This window comes from Podarcis raffonei, chromosome 4, assembly GCF_027172205.1.
Source record: "Podarcis raffonei isolate rPodRaf1 chromosome 4, rPodRaf1.pri, whole genome shotgun sequence".
Classification (NCBI taxonomy): Eukaryota; Metazoa; Chordata; class Lepidosauria; order Squamata; family Lacertidae; genus Podarcis; species Podarcis raffonei.
This window is the reverse complement of record NC_070605.1, coordinates 67,120,225-67,136,670: the sequence shown is the minus strand read 5'-3', so window position 1 is coordinate 67,136,670 and position 16,446 is coordinate 67,120,225. Positions and strand designations below refer to the sequence as shown.

Genomic DNA, 16,446 nt, shown 5'->3' with positions numbered 1-16,446 from the left:
CTGATCATTGCGCCCTGTTATGTGATTGGTGGCTGCATGTTTTTAATGGTTTTTAAGTGCTTTATGTATGTCCTTAAATTGTTCTTTATTTTTATTTTTTGTTTCATCACTATTGTGTTTGCCACCCTGGGCTCCTTTGGGAGAAAGGGTGGAATACAAATTTAATAAACAAATAATTTTCCCAGTTGACAAATTAAATACAAGGTGCTACAAAGAGAAGGTTGATCACGCCTGCTTTCCCAAGGTGTCTGTTCACCAGACAGGTAATGAATATCTGATGCACATAAGACCCTTTCATACATTACATACGTGAAGAAGGTTCACATGATGATTAGGGTCACACACTTCTGTCCTGGCAACATGCACCTGGGCTAGGCCTGTGCCGATATCTGGCAGATATCCTCTGGAGAGGAGTCCCTGTGGGGGGGCTTCTGTCCTGTACCCTGCATTATTATTTATTGTATGTATTCTCCACTTTCTGCAGAAAATATCTCAAAGCAACTGACAATTGTAAAATATGTTGTTGTTGTTTAGTCGTTTAGTCGTGTCCGACTCTTCGTGACCCCATGGACCAGAGCACGCCAGGCACTTCTGTCTTCCACTGCCTCCCGCAGTTTGGTCAAACTCATGCTGGTAGCTTCGAGAAGACTGTCCAACCATCTCGTCCTCTGTCGTCCCCTTCTCCTTGTGCCCTCTATCTTTCCCAACATCAGGGTCTTTTCCAGGGAGTCTTCTCTTCTCATGAGGTGGCCAAAGTATTGGAGTCTCAGCTTCACGATCTGTCCTTCCAGTGAGCACTCAGGTCTGATTTCCTTCAGAATGGATAGGTTTGATCTTCTTGCAGTCCATGGGACTCTCAAGAGTCTCCTCCAGCACCATAGTTCAAAAGCGTCAATTCTTCGGCGATCAGCCTTCTTTATGGTCCAGCTCTCACTTCCATACATCACTACTGGGAAAACCATAGCTTTTACTATACGGACCTTTGTTGGCAGGTGATGTCTTGCCAACAAAGGTCCATATAGTCCGTATAGTTGTAAAAAATACAGAATACAAAATATACAGAATACAAAATAAAAGGCAACATCAAAAGATAAAACAAGGATTAATAAAAGTACTAATCTGTGGAATCCTCAGCATGCATGGGGAGGAACACACACACAACCTTTTGAAAGAAATAAATGTCACCACCGACATCAGGCTGGCAGTGAAATTTAAAAGGCTTTCCTTAGTGGCTGTCAGTTCCACCTGCATGTAGAGAAGGGTGGGAATAAGGTTTTTCAGCAGAGAAGGGTGGTGATGTGTAAGAAAATGGTTTTATCAGTGGGGAATTGTTATCAGGAGTAATTGGATAATAGTGTGAAGAATTATCGGAAAGACTTTCCTACAGAGGAAAGATTAAAATGTGAAAACAGTCATTCCCAAATATGTACAACCCTTGCAACTCTATGGGGGGTGGGGGGAACTATTTAGTAGAGGTCTAAGGATGCACTTTAAGGGATACAAGAAACACAGAAGTGAAATTCAGGGGCAAATCTACTTTCTTGCATAGCCATCAATTTAATTTTAAAATCTTATACAAGAAACCCTGAATTAGGGCAGTCACATTTGATACTTTCATTGGGATAAGTAAGCAAGTTATTTACTATTAAGAAGCTATCCATCCATTTGCTAATTGCATGGTTATGTCGGTCTCTCAAGCTGGAAATGCTACAAAAATGCCTCTTTTCATATGAAAAGCAATCCAAACTTTGTAGCACACACACCTTCCAAATGTTGAAATCTAAACCCACTGACCATTCCCTAAGAATCAGCAGCTGAGATTATTTTAACTGGAGACATCTGGGGTTGCCTCATAGCGCACTTGGAAAATTCTGAGTTGCACCTAGGTTGATGTTCTGCAGAAACAAGTTAAATGTTTTATGTACAGTGGTACCTCTGGTTACGAATTTAATTCATTCTGGAGGTCTGTTCTTAACTAGAGACGTGCTTTCGCTAATGGGGCCTCTTGCTGCTGCTGCGCTGCCAGCACACGATTTCCGTTCTCATCCTGGGGCAAAGTTATCAACTCAAGGTAACTCTTACAGGTTAGCGGAGTTTGTAACCTGAAGCGTTTATAACCTGAGGCATTTGTAACTGGAGGTACCACTGTACTTAAAACTGGCCGATGTGATACCCTTGAGCTTGAACAAGTATTGAGTTCGCCTGGCAGTTCATCTGCACCTTCATGATACCACGTGAAAATCTTCCTCTTCAACCAGGCCTTTTTGGTTGACTAACATCTTACATATTTTTAATTGTGTTTGTGGGGGGAGGGGGGTTATTGGATTGTTTTATTTTTATTTGTGTTTTTATCTTGTATTTTTATGCTGTGAACTGCCTTGAGATCTACAGACAAAGGGTGGTATATGAAATGAATGAATGAATGATGACATTCTGAAGTCTCTTTCAGAACTGAGTAACCTTTTTGTGTTTGTTGTTTCAACATTTAAAATTCTAGCATTTGCTGTTGCAACATTTAAATTCTAGTGTTTGTTGTTTCAACATTTAAAATTCTAGCACTAAGGTAATGCCATGGGAATGCTAAACAGAAAAATGATTCCTATATATACATTAATTGAAGCCTGTTTGCAGGCTTTTCATAGGTATCAAGCTGTGAGAAAAGGATGTTGGACTGGATGGGCATTTGGTCTGATCCAGCTGGACTGTTCTTTTCTGTAACCTTAATCAGAGAACACATTTCTCGCCATAACCTTTGGTTTGAACATTCATATGATTTTTCACTTCAAAAACATGAGCGGCCTTAAACACACATGTGGAAAAGTGAGATATAAATATTTTAGATAAATTAAAATAAAAACTGGCTAAATGGGGAGGGGGAAATACCATTAACATAATACATGTTTTTTCTTACATTTGATGACTGCAGTTTAACTTTTCTTCATCCTACAGATGTGTTTGTGGGTTTTATGGTTGACGTTACCTGAATTCTAATAGCTCACCACCTTGGTGTTTGGGTTTCAGCATGTCAGCAGACATTAACAGACTTCAATATTCTCATTTATTCCTTTTCTTTGTTTGCTACACATACCCTTGGCCAGCATTCACTATTTTCCTATAAATCTTAAAATGCATAAGTCTCTATTATTCCCATATGCTTTATAAATATCCCTGCCCAAATAAGTTTAAAAATGAGAACATGGTTAAGATTTGATATACTTAAAAAAATGCATGTGCAATAAGATGCATAGCTTAGGATACATTTATCCATGTAGCATTCTCATGGTGTGACTTTAGTGCTAGAATTTTAAATGTCCAAATAACAAACACAAAAGAGGTTGCTAAGTATCTTTTCAAATTGTGTTTGCTAAAAAGGATCAGCAGTTATAAGGGGTTGCTAGAAGGTTAACTATCAAGAGATTCTTCAGTCGTGCTTCATGTGTACGTATAATCTATGTGTCATTATAATTGCTTTGCAAAGCCTCGTCTTCTCTGCAGTTCTGGATTTAACTGAAGCCAGACTGGGAAGTATAATGGATGGTCCCATCATGGGTGTTAGCATCTCAGATTTCTGGCTCAGAGTAGAAGACTGAATTATATTATGTTACCATAAAGCCCTAAACTGACTTGTTTGGTCTCTTCCCTCTTCAGCTCCTGCCAAAAATATTTAAAAGCTACAACTAGCTCATCCAAGTGCCAGAACATCTAATTCCAGGCACAGATGTTTTCTGTACAACTCCACTTTTTCACATCATCGCATTTTATTTTGAATGCTCTCTAATGTCCATGTTAGAATATTGCTTCACTTTTTAAAGGCAAGAGTGTTTGTGACAAAGAACAGAAAACTCAAGGGGAGTTTAACTCTCATGTACCGAGCTCTGTATCTTTCACTGAAATTTGTTAATTGCATCGGCATTGACTGTATTTGTCATGTTTATTCTGAATAGATATGTCTCTGTGAGGTCATAGAAGATAGTGGTGATAGGTTCACTTGAAGTGTGTTTTCTTAAATTGATCTGAGTTTTTTAAAAAATCAAATAGTGCTAATAGATTTGTTTAGTTCTAGGTTGCGTTCATTCATGTTGTTTTATCTCCTTCTGTTTTGTGTTTTTGTAGTTCGGGCGGGTTGGCTACCACCACCACCACCTGCTCTACCTCCTCGGCCTTTTGTAACACAGGTACGTATAAAACTTCAGCATGAGAGTGTTTGGCTTAGTGTTGTCTTTAAAAGGAGCAATGGCCATTGGCAGAGTCTCCAGAAAGGCAAAGAGCAATGTTTCCTGGCACAGGTCTCAATTTGGGCCTTGGGACCATTTCCCCCAAACCATCCCACCTGCTGCACACTGACATCATACATGACGCCAGGTGGGAGGCAGGTAGAGACACAGCTGCCAGGAGCCTTAAAGTACATCCCCAATTATGCATTGGCATGAGAGGCTTACAGTCAGTGTCGGAGCTAGCTTGTTGGGAAGCAGGGCATAGGAAACGACAGTGGGCTTTGAGTCACCACCCAAGTAGGTGGCAACTCGGTACCTGCTTTCTTCAGGAATCAGCTGTGCAGCCAAAGAATTCAGTCATACAGCCTGTTCCTCCAGAAAGCAGGCTTGGAGTTATCCCCTGTCAAATGATAGATGGTAATATCAAGCCTGTTGGATCACCTGCACAACCAAGTAGTAGTTCAGCTGATCCCTGCAGAAAGCAGGCATGACATCACAGCAGGCTTCAGAGTGGCTTCTTGGCTTACTTGACCCGGATTTTGTTTTGTAGTGTGGATGGAGTTTGGGATTTAGATCAACTCAGTGATAAACTTGTGCAGGTTCTTTTGAATGTGATATAATGTAGTACAAGTTGTTCACTTTGAGGAGTAGATTTTTGATCTGCAAGTTCTAGTTCTCTAGTTTTATCATTTTAGCTCCGTTTTCTGCCTTAAAACTGCATTCAGAATTCCATCACTCACAAGTGAGGTGACCATGATGCTTAAGGATATGTTGTATTTTTGCCTGTTTTTATAAGTTGTGGCAAATTGGATTCATTCTAGTGTTTTACTTTTTTTATTGTGTCATAAACCACCCTGGGATCATATGATGTCGAGTTGGCTAGATTTTCCCTAATTAATTAATATTATTCTGGACATTCTTGCCACCTAATATATCACAACTAAAAGTTTGTCCTGTGCTGCAGGTTTCTCATCCTGGCACAAATGCTGAAACAAATGCTCAACTCAAATCAAGCTACATAGACTTCAGGCTTCAAGAACAGGTACACCTTTAAATTGTAAGCGTAGAATTGATTTGGGTACGGATTGGGCTAACAACGGTAAGATTCCTCCTTTAAAAAAATATAAGCACTGTTGCCTGTTAAACACTTATTCCCTATACACTTGCAGTTTGGGAGAGATTAACATTCTGTATCAAATAATTCAATCTTTTTTTACAAAAAAATTACATACATAATCTTGGTATTTTGGCTGTGGTTAAGCACCATTCCTTTCTCACACCTTATATGTCTTGCAATAAAAACCTGCCTTAAAGTGGTCAAAATATTATACATACTAGTTGGAGATTGTAATTCAACTTTGCTGTTGCTCAAGTAGAGCAACTGGAGTTGTTAGAAGCATATGGGTTACATTACTTAATGGGGCCCTTGGCTGAAAAGAACATACATAACTAGAAGTGAAAGAGATTTGTTTTCAGAGGAGTGGGGTGATGGAAAAGATTCAAAGAGAAGCAGAATCTTGGCATTATGTAATTTTATGTGGTTGGGGTGTGTGTATGTGTGTAACTAGTTTTCTAGACCAGTGCAAAATAAATAAATATTTTCCTTCCAATCACTTGGTTGCAAAGAATTACCACACTCTTTTTATATGAATGCAGTAGTTGAGCAGCATTTTCTTTCAAAGACTCCAAATTTAGATTAGGTGGCTGAGAGAAATGTGGGTTATGCTAGAGATTTGGGACACCATCCTGTGTGGCAGCTTTCCTGCTATCAAAGGGTTCTGTTGGCATCCTCCATGCCCACATGCTTCTTGGGCAGCCGATTGCTCACACAAATAGAACAGTTGAATGAGCAATTATTTGCACATATCAGAGCCAATCTGTAATGGATGAATCAGCTGCTACCAATTTTACAAGTGTCCTTATTTGCATTTTATTCATGCATTAACTCATGCAACCATATTGGCATGATATTTGAGATCTTTAATCTGATGCTTGTTGCACAGCATGGGGGGCCATTGTGCTGTACCTCTCTTCAGTTTGATTACTTGTGGGAAAATACCAAGAACCACTGAGTCCCAATTTGGGTTCAGATAAGTTGGTTTGTTTATGTATACAGTGGTACCTCGGGTTACATACGCTTCAGGTTACATACGCTTCAGGTTACAGACTCTGCTAACCTAGAAATAGTGCTTCAGGTTAAGAACTTTGCTTCAGGATGAGAACAGAAATCGGACTTCCGGAGGCGGCGCCATCGGCAATGGCGGAATCCTTCTAGTTCTGAGGGACTTAGCTCCACAGAAATCGGGTCCTGCCGCTACGGCGAAGCGGGGACCTCTCTGAAACCACAGGCGGGTGAAGCCTGTGACCGTGGGACTCGGCGGGCACCTTTAGCGCCCCCCCAATCTGCAAAGGAGCCCGGCTCCGGGCTCCGGAGTGAAACGGGGTGTCTGGCACGGTGCTGAGAGTCAATTGCTTCTTCCGTGGAGTGAAGCCGCACAGCTGTTGCCGGAGAGCACTGACCTTTTTCCTGTGACAATTCGGCTATCAAACAACTACCCGTGAGTAGGTCAAGTTTAAAGACCGGGGGAATAAGGAAAAAAAAGTATTAATTTGGCACCGAAGCGGGAAGGTGTAAACAGGAAGTCCGCCTTCCGTTTCTTGTAAACAGATCAAAGCAAAGACTGTCTAAGCCAAGACCTTGAAAATCGCTTTAAAAAGACTTAAATCCTAACATCAATATAAGAGAACTCCCTCCCTGAGTTGCAGGAGAGGGGAGGGAAAAGGGGGAAGTATTTTTTGCCTGCAAAAAAGAGAGAAAAGGGAACAAAGACCACCACTTAATGCCTGGGAACAGACTGCCAAGGGACAATAGAACTGCCGTACTGTGAATCGCGCTGTTTATGGACAATGCAACTTTTTGACAGCTAACTCTGTAAGAGAGATACTTTGATTCTGAAGGGTTTCTCCAGACTTGAAACTGTTGCTTACTTCGTTAAAGGGGGGATTTGGGAAAGTTGGAAAAGTTAGACTGCAGCAGTGAAGAGCATCAGCATCTGGCCCTTCTGCTCCACTAGGGGAAGATTCTGCTCAAGTTGGGCTAAAAGGAATGGCATCTGAAGAGGGTTTAGCTTCAGCATTAGGAAAAAAATTTGAATCTTTGGAAAAATTAAGCAAACAAGTTGCTGAAGCAACAACTAAAATTGATCAAAACACTTTAAGCATCAATAACTTGGGGCAGAAGGTGAACTCAAATACAGAATCTATTGAGAAACTGCTGCAGGAATCTACTTCGAATCGAAAGACAGCTGAAGAAGCAAAGGGAAAAGCATTGGCTGTAGAGGAAAAGATACCACCGATATGTAGGCAACTCGAGGATCACAGGTCATTGCTGTCTATGATTGAATTGAAAGAAAAACAGACAAATTTAAGGATCAGGGCTGTACCTGAACTTGAGAAAGATAGCTTGAGTGATTTTCTTACGCAGGAATTTGCAGACTTTTGGAACTTAGACTCAGATAAGCAAGATTTCAAGATAGTAAGCGCTTTTAGACTTGGAAGAGGGGGGAGAAAGAACAGGGTGAGAGACTGTTTGATTACCCTCCGAACAAAAGAGGAAAGAGATAAAATATTGAGTCTGCACTTCCAGAAGACTTTGGAATACATCAATCAAGAGTGGAGATATTTAAGGACATCCCAAAATACCTTTTGGATCTTAGGGCTAATTACGGAGATCTGGTGGCCCTGTTGAGAGGAAATAGAACCGTTTTTAGGTGGGAATTCCCCCAAGGCCTATCCTTTACCTTCAAAGGGAGAAAGTTTAAAATGAGATCAGTGGAAGATAAAGAAATTTTTTTGAGAGAGCACGGAGAAGACCTGCAAAAAGAAGCTGAAGAAGAGCCAGGAGCATTAAAACCAGGAATACAAGACATAGTACCACTACCTTTGGGACTGGACAAGCTAGAGAAAGTGATACCACCGACAGAACAAGAACAACTACTGGGTGCAGTTGGAGGAAAAGCAAAATACACCATGTCTCTGCAACTATTAAGTTAGAATATTCATGGCTTTAACTCCCCGAAGAAAAGGAAAAAAGTCTTTCATTTATTGAAAAAGGAACAATTGGACTTGATTTGCTTACACGAAACACATGTGATAAGGCTACATAGGAAAGTATTGATTAATAAAAGATTGGGTCAAGAGTTTATTTCATCGGACAAGGTCAAAAAGAGAGGAGTAGTAATTTATGCAAAAGAGAGCCTATCACTGAAATTTATCTTTAAAGATGACCAAGGAAGATTTGTGGCAATTGAAATCCAAACACAAGGAGAGAAATTTTTGATAGTAGGAGTATATGCACCAAACGAGGGGAAATCTGAATTTTTTAAGAAGTTGCATGAGACATTGTTGGACTATATGGATTACAACATTATTATGATGGGAGATATGAATGGAATGGTATCTACAAACATGGATAAGTCACAGAGACAGGTAGTTACTAAAGATGGCAGACTACCAAAAACTTTTTTTGAGATGACTGACAATATGGACTTGATTGACATTTGGAGAACAAAGAATCCCTTGGGTAGAGAGGGAACTTTCTTCTCTGAAGCCAAAATGAAATGGACAAGAATTGACCAAATCTGGATAACTAGAGGACTGGCTCCCAAGATTTGAAAAGCGGAAATTTGCCCTAAAACTTGCTCCGACCATAATGCTGTGAGAATGGACATGAAACTAACACCAACTGGTTCCTTTAGATGGAGGATGAATGACACCTTGTTTAGAGATGCAGAGGTTACTAAGAAGGCCCAAAAAACCTTGAGAGACTACTTTGAGATAAATATGAACACTACTATGGAAAAAATAGTAATCTGGGACGCAAGCAAAGCGGTTATGAGGGGGTTTCTAATTCAACAGAATGCAATAAAGAAGAGAACTCAAAATGAGAAAAAAGATAAAATTTTGGAGAAAATAAAAGAGGGAGAGAGGAAATTGAGAGCGAAACCAAAGTCACAAGAGATTCTGAGAGAAATAAAGTTATATCAAGTTCAATATATGAAAACGATGAACCAGGAAATAGAATGGAAAATCAAACAGATGAGACAAAGGACATTTGAATCGGCTAATAAATGTGGGAAACTGCTACCTTGGCAAATGAAAAAAAGACAAAAACTCAACACTATTACCAATTTGGAAGTGAAAGGAAAGAATATACAGAATCCAGTGGAAATTAGAAAATGTTTCAGAGGTATTTTAAACAGTTATATACACAAGGGCCACAGAAAGAAACTGACATAAATCAATTTCTAAAAACAAATGGACTACAAAAAATCTCTCAAGAAAATAAGTTAATGTTGAACTATAAAATAACAGAACAGGAGGTGGAAGGTGCCATCCAGAATATGCAGTTGGGCAAATCTCCAGGGCCGGATGGCTTAACCTCAAAATATTATAGATCTTTGAAAGATTGGATAATTCAACCACTAAAGGAGGTTTGCAATGAAATTTTGGAGGGGGAAAAAGCGCCAGAGTCGTGGAAGGAAGCCTATATTACACTTATACCGAAAACTGAGTCTGAAAAGACACAACTTAAGAACTACCGCTCCATATCCCTGCTTAATGTGGATTACAAAATTTTTGCAGATATCTTGGCTAAAAGGCTAAAAAAAGTATTAGTGGAGGAGATACATAAAGACCAAGCTGGCTTTCTCCCGGGTAGACACTTGTCTGACAACACGAGGAATATAATTAACATCTTGGAGAAGTTGCAAGTGAACATTAACACTAAAGCAGTCCTAATCTTTGTAGATGCGGAGAAAGCCTTCGATAATATTTCTTGGAGTTTCATGAAGAAGTATCTTCAAGGGATGGGGGTTGGTCAAGGGTTTGAAAATGGTATAGGTGCAATTTACTCAGAACAAAAGGCTAAACTAATAGTTAATAATGTGGTGACAGAGGAATTTAAGATAGAGAAAGGGACACGACAAGGCTGCCCAATTTCCCCATTGCTTTTTATTTCGGTCCTGGAGGTTTTGCTAAATATCATCAGAAGGGACCGTTTGATTAAAGGTATACAGGTCGAAGCCAAACAGTATAAATTGAAAGCTTTTGCAGATGACTTAGTACTGACGTTACAGGAGCCAGAATCTAGTACTAAAAGAGTATTAGAACTGATTCAAGAATTTGGTCATGTGGCAGGATTTAAGTTGAACAAGTTAAAAACTAAAGTTCTTGAGAAAAACTTACACTGATCGAGAAAGAGAGGTTTCAGAAGGAGACAGGTTTAACATTGGTTAAGAAAGTAAAATACCTGGGGGTTAATATGACCGCTAAGAACTTAAACTTATTTAAAGACAATTATGAGAAATGTTGGTCAGAAGTGAAAAAGGATCTAGAAATATGGTCAAATTTGAAGCTTTCCTTGTTAGGTCGAATTGCTGTTATAAAGATGAATGTGTTGCCAAAAATGTTACTTTTGTTTCAATCATTGCAAATTTTGGACAAAATGGACTGTTTCAAGAAGTGGCAGAGAGACATTTCTAGATTTGTTTGGCAGGGCAAGAAGCCCAGAATAAAATTTAAAATAGTAACTGATGTAAAGGAAAGAGGTGGATTTGCCCTGCCAGACCTTAAACTCTATTATGAATCAGCAGCATTCTGCTGGTTGAAAGAATGGTTGCTTCTTGAGAACACAGACATTTTGGATTTAGAAGGTTTTAATAACGTTTTTGGGTGGCATGCATATTTGTGGTATGACAAGTTTAAAGCACATAAAGCATTTAAAAACCATATTGTCAGGAAAGCATTGTTTAATGTCTGGATAAGATATAAGGACCTACTTGAAAGTAAAACCCCAAGGTGGTTGTCACCGATGGAAGCGAAGGCTCAGAAAAAGCTCAATATGGAGGCCAAATGGCCGAAATATTGGGAAATTCTGGAACAAGAAGGAGACAAATTGAAATTGCAGAGTTTTGAGAAATTAAAAGATAAAGTGCGAGACTGGCTTCATTATTATCAAATAAGGGAGGCTTACAATTTGGACAAAAAAATTGGCTTCCAGGTGGAAAAATCAAAATTGGAAACAGAACTGTTAGATCCCCAAACTAAGATACTTTCAAGAATGTATAACTTGCTGTTGAAATGGAATACGCAGGATGAAACGGTTAAATCTGCTATGATTAAATGGGCACAAGATGTTGGACATAACATTATGTTTGCTGACTGGGAACAGTTGTGGACCACAGGTATGAAATTTACGGCATGTAATGCCTTAAGAGAGAATATTATGAAAATGATATACAGGTGGTACATGACACCAGTCAAGCTTGCAAAAATCTATCATTTGCCCGATAATAAATGTTGGAAATGTAAAGAAAATGAAGGTACATTCTTTCACCTTTGGTGGACGTGCCCAAGGATTAAGGCTTTCTGGGAGATGATATATAATGAAATGAAAAAGGTATTTAAATATACCTTCCTGAAGAAACCAGAGGCCTTTCTCCTGGGCATGGTCGGCCAATTGGTGTCAAAGAAGGATAGAACTTTCTTTATGTACGCTACAACAGCAGCAAGAATACTCATCGCAAAGTATTGGAAGACACAAGATTTATCCACCCTGGAAGAGTGGCAGATGAAAGTGATAGACTATATGGAACTGGCGGAAATGACTGGCAGAATCCGAGACCAGGGAGAAGAGTCAGTGGAAGAAGATTGGAAGAAATTTAAAGACTATTTGCAGAAACATTGTAAAATTAATGAATGTTAAAATGATGTTGGACTGAAATCAAGCGGCCTTAGCAACAAGGTTAACAAGAATATGTAAAAATGGATTGATAACGGATGAAAATATAAAGTTATAATATGTTGAGATATAGAATTAAGATAAAAAGAAAGAGGGTAAGGATTTGCTGAATTAACCATGTGAACGGGAATACAAAAAAGGGAGGTGTGAGGAGGTCGGGGAAATATGTAAACGAAATTTAAGATATGAAAAGATTGATTTGTTTTTAGCTATTTTCTATTTATTTATTTTTTTGTATTCTGTATCTTTTTTTCCTATGTATTTTTGTACTTTTTGTATTTTTCCTTTTTTCTTTTTTATTCTGTAACTTTTTTCTTTTTGTAAAACCTTAATAAAAATCTTTTTTTTTAAAAAAAAAAAGAGAACAGAAATCGTGCTCCGGCGGCGTGGCAACAGCAGGAGGCCCCATTAGCTAAAGTGCTGCTTCAGGTTAAGAACAGTTTCAGGTTAAGTACGGACCTCCGGAATGAATTAAGTACTCAGCCAGAGGTACCACTGTATAGACATAACGTTCATAATGGTGGTCAATATGTAAAATGGTTTTGTAGCTTGAAGTGCTAAGTATAAATGTTACAGAATGGCGGGATGGTTAATTATTGCAAGATTATGCACAGGCTACCCAAATTCACCTTCATGCACCAACAGCTTATATAACAAGCACTTTTAGGAATTGTTTCTTTTTGTTTTCTATTGTATTTCTTATCAATAAAAGATTGGTCTGGCGTGAGCAAATTTTTATTCTGAAAGTGTGGCCCAGAGAAAAAAGTTTGAGAACCACTGCTCTGTAGAGAAACTTGGAGAACATTACACTGGTTTTGCTCTTTGAGGTTCCTTCCTAACGTGAAGAAAACAACAAACATGGAAAAGAGGCAGGGGAATGGGGAAGAGGAGACAAAGGAAGAGATCTAGCTGGGGCAATCCACTCCTGTTAAGGCACCACAAAGTCAAACAAACCTGAGCAAAAGTATGGAGCAGCCCCAAACCCCAGTGGCTTCTTGGGGCAACATAGTCAAAGACTTGACTGCCTGAGGCAAAGGGGCACCTGAGACAAAAGGCAATTAGGTTGAGGCTGAGGCCGGAAAGAAGGAATACTCCAATGTAAGAGAGAGATTTGCTGAGTCACCACCGTTACAACAACCACAAGTTTCCCACTTCAGACTGATTGGGCAATCCTAGGTAACAAAGAAGAAGACAGGCAAGAGTAAACTGACATCTCTGCGCAACATGAACCATTTATCTGTGGAAAGGCAAGATTTGGATGTCCCTAAAGTTGAATTCTCCCTCTCCCTGAAGTGTATGGGTCTAGCACATAGTTTTCTTGGAGCTGCTTATGTCCAGGGTTCAAATTTGTATCCCAGTGAGTAGTGTGGAGGAGTCTGAGCAGAGTTGATGGAGTAGGAGCTTCAGTTGCATCTCTGTACATTCAGGTGGAATAGATCTAACGTATGCTAGAGATCTTGAAACTGCAAAAGAAGGGGGGGGAGAACTATACACATATATTATAGCCTTGTAATATTTGCCATTCAATTAAGGAAGTGGTTTATTTTTGCTACCCTAAGTACTCACAACGCTCTGCTTTATTCATCATCTGCCCACAACAGTTCTGACATTATGTCATGTAGAATAGGAAATCATTCTTCTTTTAAAACCCACAGGGGGTATAGATTCTGGTGCTATGAAAAGGGTTTATATGCCCTTCAAAGGAAAAGGAAAGTGTTCATATATTGGCAAGACATTACTGCAAAGGTCACATTGTAGCCTCACATTTATTTTTTCTTACAAAAGGGCTACATCAGGGCTTTTGTGCTGCAGAGGATATATATGCACAGCATTCTCACTCTCTCACGTGCACAAACGAGAAAACCTTTTGAAAAAGTACTATATCTGCACAAATATGAATTGTGTATTGGGTCAGTAATGATGTCAGAGATGGCGTTTGTAGTGTGTCAAGGAGGATTGCTTAGCAAAGTTATTCATGTCTTAAGCATTTGTTGTGCTAACAGGAGTCAGGTGTCATCTCTTGGGCTGGGGACATCGTGTGTGTGTGTGTGTGTGTGTGTGTGTGTGTGTGAAGCACCACTTATCCAGTGCAGCTGCATTCTGTATTTTTCTGCTATATATACATGCATGTGTGTGTATGAGTATATATATAGATACAGAGAAAGAGAAGAAAGAAAGAAAGAAAGAAAGAAAGAAAGAAAGAAAGAAAGAAAGAAAACAGTCTATGTATCAAGCTGCAATGGTTGTTTATTGTTTATTGAGAGGGAAAAGAGTTGTTGTCCCATCTTTCCTTAAACAGTCTAAAGCAGCTAACAACACAAGATAATAAGAAAAAACAGTAATTTTATGCACACCCCAACTTCCCAGAGTGGTGAAAAGTTTGAGGGGCACAGTGCTTAACTGATTTTAGCTACCTTTTCAGGGAGTTCAGTTGAAGCTTCTGGTATTTGCAGTATGTAAGTTTATTTACAAATAAACTGGTTTAGCATAGGTGCAGGCACTGCTTAAATGCTTCAACAGAGAGCCAAATCAATTACCTCTCATCTGTGTCCATCAATATATAATCAATAACAAAAAATTATAGTATTATTCTGTATATATCGCCATCAGTATGCATGGCACCTTACAGAGTGTAAGAGAAGCTCTAGTCAACAGCACATTTGACATTAATTGCAATCATTGCCTTAATGAAATGATATAAATTGCTATATAGCATTACTTATGCTATCCTCCATCACCTGAGTACAAGTCAATTGGATATAAAGTGCAAGTCTTGATACCATTACATTTTATTTATTCTATAAAATAACATAAATACTCAGTGGCATGATAAAATAGGTTTAAAGGCAGAGGAAGCTCTGTGTACTACAGAGCTTGTTGGTTGAATACATGAAATATTTCCTAAGGAATTCTGGTACTGCAAAAAATAATAATAATAGTTTCGTTCTGTATTATATGTATTTATAAAAAAATCACAAAAAAAACCACACGAAAGAACCTATTAATACAGCCATAGAAGAGTACACATACTGTCTTCTATCTTACTTTAATCTGGTTTTGTGAAGCTGGAGTATGAAAGATTGGTAATATTTCCATCAAGGTCCTATTCATTACTTCTAAAAGCGCTGAGCACTCTTGTGATTTATATATGTTACTTCCTTTGCCCTAAACCTTATCACTGACTCTCAGACAGCTTCTTCTTTTTTCTTTTTTTAAAGAGCAGCTTATCAAAATTTGAGGATTGCAGAGTGCTGCAAAAGCAGTTGGCTCAGCAAGATTTTGGCAGCTTGTTGCTTTTGCATCCCTATAGGTTTTCTTTCTATGCTATCACTTTCAGCTTCTACATCAAGCTGCAAAAAAGAATCTGATGTTTCACTGTGCTAAATAGTAGGTTCACAAATTGAACCGAAAAAGTCTAGCTGCTTCTGAGGAAGAGATGGGAAAGCAGATTTAAGGACCTAAAATTAGCAACACTTTAAAGGGAAAATAAACCATTCTTAATGCAATGGTGTGTCCAATTGATACATGAACGCTGACATGTGTGTCATTTTCTGTTTTGGAAGGGGACAGGATGGGCTTACGCATGACAGCTGATGCACGCAATGACCCAGATTGCAATACCCCACGCAAATGGGGAGTTGCCTGTATATGCAGAGAAATAGATGATTGCTCAGTTTTCATGCATGGTGGGTATGGTATGCATGGACTGGTTTTTTTCCTTCTTTTATGTTTGTTTAGGAAAAACATGCCTATGTGTGTAGCCATTCTGAAAAATAAAGTCATAGGAAGAAAGTGTACATAAAGAGATGGTCATATGAATCGCTCTTTAGGGTTGTACACAACTAAATTCAGTTGTGGGCAGAATTCATTTTGATTCTCTTACAGATTTGCATTACACATGCAAACTGCATACAGACTGGGAAGCCACGCCCAATCATGGTGACCACATAGGTGAATTTAGTTCATTCATAAAGCCGCTCTCAGTGGCAGCAGAACAAGTAAAGCACATTAGAAGTTGAATCTGATGTTCATCTTCATGTGAACATAAATCTATTGTGCTGTGAGCCTGTGGTTTTTTTTTACCTAGCACAACACAGGTACATCTACATATTTTCATTTCAGCTGCCAGATAGTGGTGGATAAGAAAGGTGTCAGAGTAACTAGAAAGTTCAGGTAAGTTCATGCTCTCATACATGTGCTCCAGAACAAACTAAATTCACGTGTCTCACCTGTAGACGTTTGAAACTGCCAGCTTTTACCAAGCAAGTGACCTTGTGAGTGTGTGTTTCACTCTTATTGAACTATTGTGACAGTTTCCACTAGGTGGCACTTTAAGGATATGACAACCAGTTAGACTGTCAACCTCATGTTCATACCTGGTTATTTTCTTACTTGAAATAATATTTATATATTTATGTTGCACCAGACCTT

General features: G+C 38.9%; 1 protein-coding gene across 2 annotated transcripts in view; it reads left to right on the top strand.

The window, feature by feature from the left end:
* Positions 1-16,446, top strand: part of REPS2 (RALBP1 associated Eps domain containing 2) — an 82,172-nt gene that overhangs the window by 47,518 nt on the left and 18,208 nt on the right. The window contains exons 15-16 of one of the 2 annotated variants that reach the window (XM_053387141.1): positions 4,114-4,175; positions 5,179-5,256. In XM_053387141.1, the coding sequence (XP_053243116.1) occupies positions 4,114-4,175; positions 5,179-5,256 (140 nt within the window). The remainder of the gene's footprint in view (positions 1-4,113; positions 4,176-5,178; positions 5,257-16,446) is intronic. The other variant, XM_053387142.1, reaches the window with a different exon arrangement.